Below are 2029 nucleotides of genomic sequence, written 5' to 3'. Positions count from 1 at the left end.
GCCCCCCGCGCCGGCGCCAGCCCACTAGGCGGGCCTGGAGCCACGAGTGGGAGCGGATGTGGGCATCCCGCAGCACCGTACACCGCCGGATGCACACGCCGTCCTCCACCACCACACCGGGGCCCAGCGTCACGTTGGGGCCAATGCTGCAGTTCTGGCCTATGCGGGCACTGGGGTCCTGAGAGCAGCGGGGAAAACGCAAATGGACCACTTGCTCCCAAGACCAGGGGGGTTAAAGATGCGCTGCGCAAGGGCCTCACCACCAGCACGTTGCCCACAATGCCGGGGCCTGAGCATAGGCGCTCAGGCTGCTTCTGCCTCAGTGACTGCAGGAAGAGGCACATGCCGGTGAGGAAGTCCTTGGGCTGCCCAATGTCCATCCAGAAGCCTGTAGGGAGGAACGCACCAGGGGGCTCAGCTCAGCCCAGCCACAGACCCCCCACCCCGGCGGCCCCCCTGCCTCACCCTGCAGCTCCATGGCATACAGCTGCCCCTCCTTGGCCATAACAGGGAAGACCTCTTTCTCAATGGACGTAGGCCGCAACTGTGGGAGAGGGGAGCTCATGAATTGGGTAGGCTATGGCAGCTGGCTGTCACCCCGGGGCCCCCCGGCTGGTGCCCACATACCTGGATGCGCTGCAGCACCGCAGGGCTCAGGATGTACATGCCCGCGTTGATCTTATTGGACACAAACACCTGTGGCTTCTCTACAAACCGGTGTATCCGGCCTGTGTCAGCCTCACACACCACCACACCATACTTGGAAGGTTCCTCCACTTTGGTAACCTGAGTGCAGGGGGACCACAGGACCATTCTAGGGTTTCTGGGCTTTTTGTACATGTGTTGTCCCAAATCTCAAGGACTAGCCCCCCGAGTGCTCAAAGATACATACTACACAGCACTGGACTCATAACAGGAGGATGTTCGAGCCTTAGGGCAGGGGAGGCTGGGCATAGGGGTGGGAATGTCAAAGGAGAAGGAAGACCTGGTTCCTTACCAGGATGGAGCCCTCCTGGCCGTGGTGCCGGTGGAACTGCACCATGGCTTGGAAGGGAAAATCGCAGATCACATCACTGTTGAGGACGAAGAAAGGGTCTGCAGTTTCAGAGAGCAGGTCACGGGCCAGCGCCAGGGGCCCAGCTGAGGGGAGGGGGCAGGTCACCACATTGCTGGGGGCCTGAGTCCCTGGATCCAGGCTGGGTCTTACCCCTTTCCCGGACCTAAACTGTCCCTTGGAGTAAGTTCCTATTTCTACTGACCTGTCCCTAAAGGTTCCTCTTCGTGGGACATGGAGATTCGGATTCCCAGCTAGAAAGTTAAAGCCGTACTATCAGATTCTCCCACTGGGGTGGGAAGCTGAGCAGGGACCAATGGAAAGGGCGGAGAGTCGGTGCCTCACCCTCTGCTCCTGTGCCTTCATTTCCTTCTCCAGCACCTGCGACATGTAGCTTACGGCCAGAATCACGTGGTCCACGCCTGCCTGTCGGACAGATCGACGCGTGCCACAGGGGACTCAGCGGGAAGTTACCGGTACGCCGACCCCACCTCATCTGCTCTCTCACCACGCAGCGTCCAGGCCCTACCCCGACCCCAGGTCTTACCGCGGCCAACGCCTCCACTTGGTGTAGCAAGATAGGTTTGTTGCAGAAGTCCACCAAGGGCTTAGGGGTGCTCAGCGTCAGCGGCCGCAGCCGCGTCCCATGGGTGCCCCAGCGCCGCGGGCCCCAGCCGCGTCCCATAGCCGCCCACCAAGATGAGTGCCTTCATCGTGCCTGCGGGAGACGGGAGTGAGTCCCGGGATCCGACGTGCCTAGCCACCCCCTGCTCGAGCTCCCGCCGCCGTGCCGGCCCCACGCCCTTCACCAGCCAGACTAACCGACTCCGGTTCCACCTGTCGGCGTGGTCGACCCCGACGCGGGAACAGACAACACCAGGACCCAGGACGCGACAGGGGACTAGGGGCCGCTGGCCTGGAACTGAGGCCGGACCTGGCGCGGGCAGTGACGTAGCGGCAGCGGGCCAATCGGCT

At 62.4% G+C, this 2029-nt stretch overlaps 1 protein-coding gene across 1 annotated transcript in view; it reads right to left on the bottom strand.

The window, feature by feature from the left end:
- GMPPB (GDP-mannose pyrophosphorylase B) overlaps window positions 1-1891 on the bottom strand; it is a gene marked incomplete at its 5' end in the record, with an annotated part of 2873 nt that extends 982 nt beyond the window's left edge. Inside the window, 9 exon segments of the mRNA XM_006170949.3 lie at window positions 261-388; window positions 466-544; window positions 628-786; window positions 998-1140; window positions 1260-1308; window positions 1400-1480; window positions 1602-1702; window positions 1740-1772; window positions 1877-1891. Of these exon segments, the coding sequence (XP_006171011.2) occupies window positions 261-388; window positions 466-544; window positions 628-786; window positions 998-1140; window positions 1260-1308; window positions 1400-1480; window positions 1602-1702; window positions 1740-1772; window positions 1877-1891 (788 nt within the window).
- Window positions 1892-2029: the final 138 nt, after the last annotated feature.

This window comes from Tupaia chinensis, unplaced genomic scaffold (genome assembly GCF_000334495.1).
Source record: "Tupaia chinensis unplaced genomic scaffold, TupChi_1.0 Scaffold149184_1, whole genome shotgun sequence".
In the NCBI taxonomy this organism is placed as follows: domain Eukaryota; kingdom Metazoa; phylum Chordata; class Mammalia; order Scandentia; family Tupaiidae; genus Tupaia; species Tupaia belangeri.
Note: the sequence above shows the minus strand (reverse complement) of the source record. Positions and strands in the feature narration are given on the sequence as shown.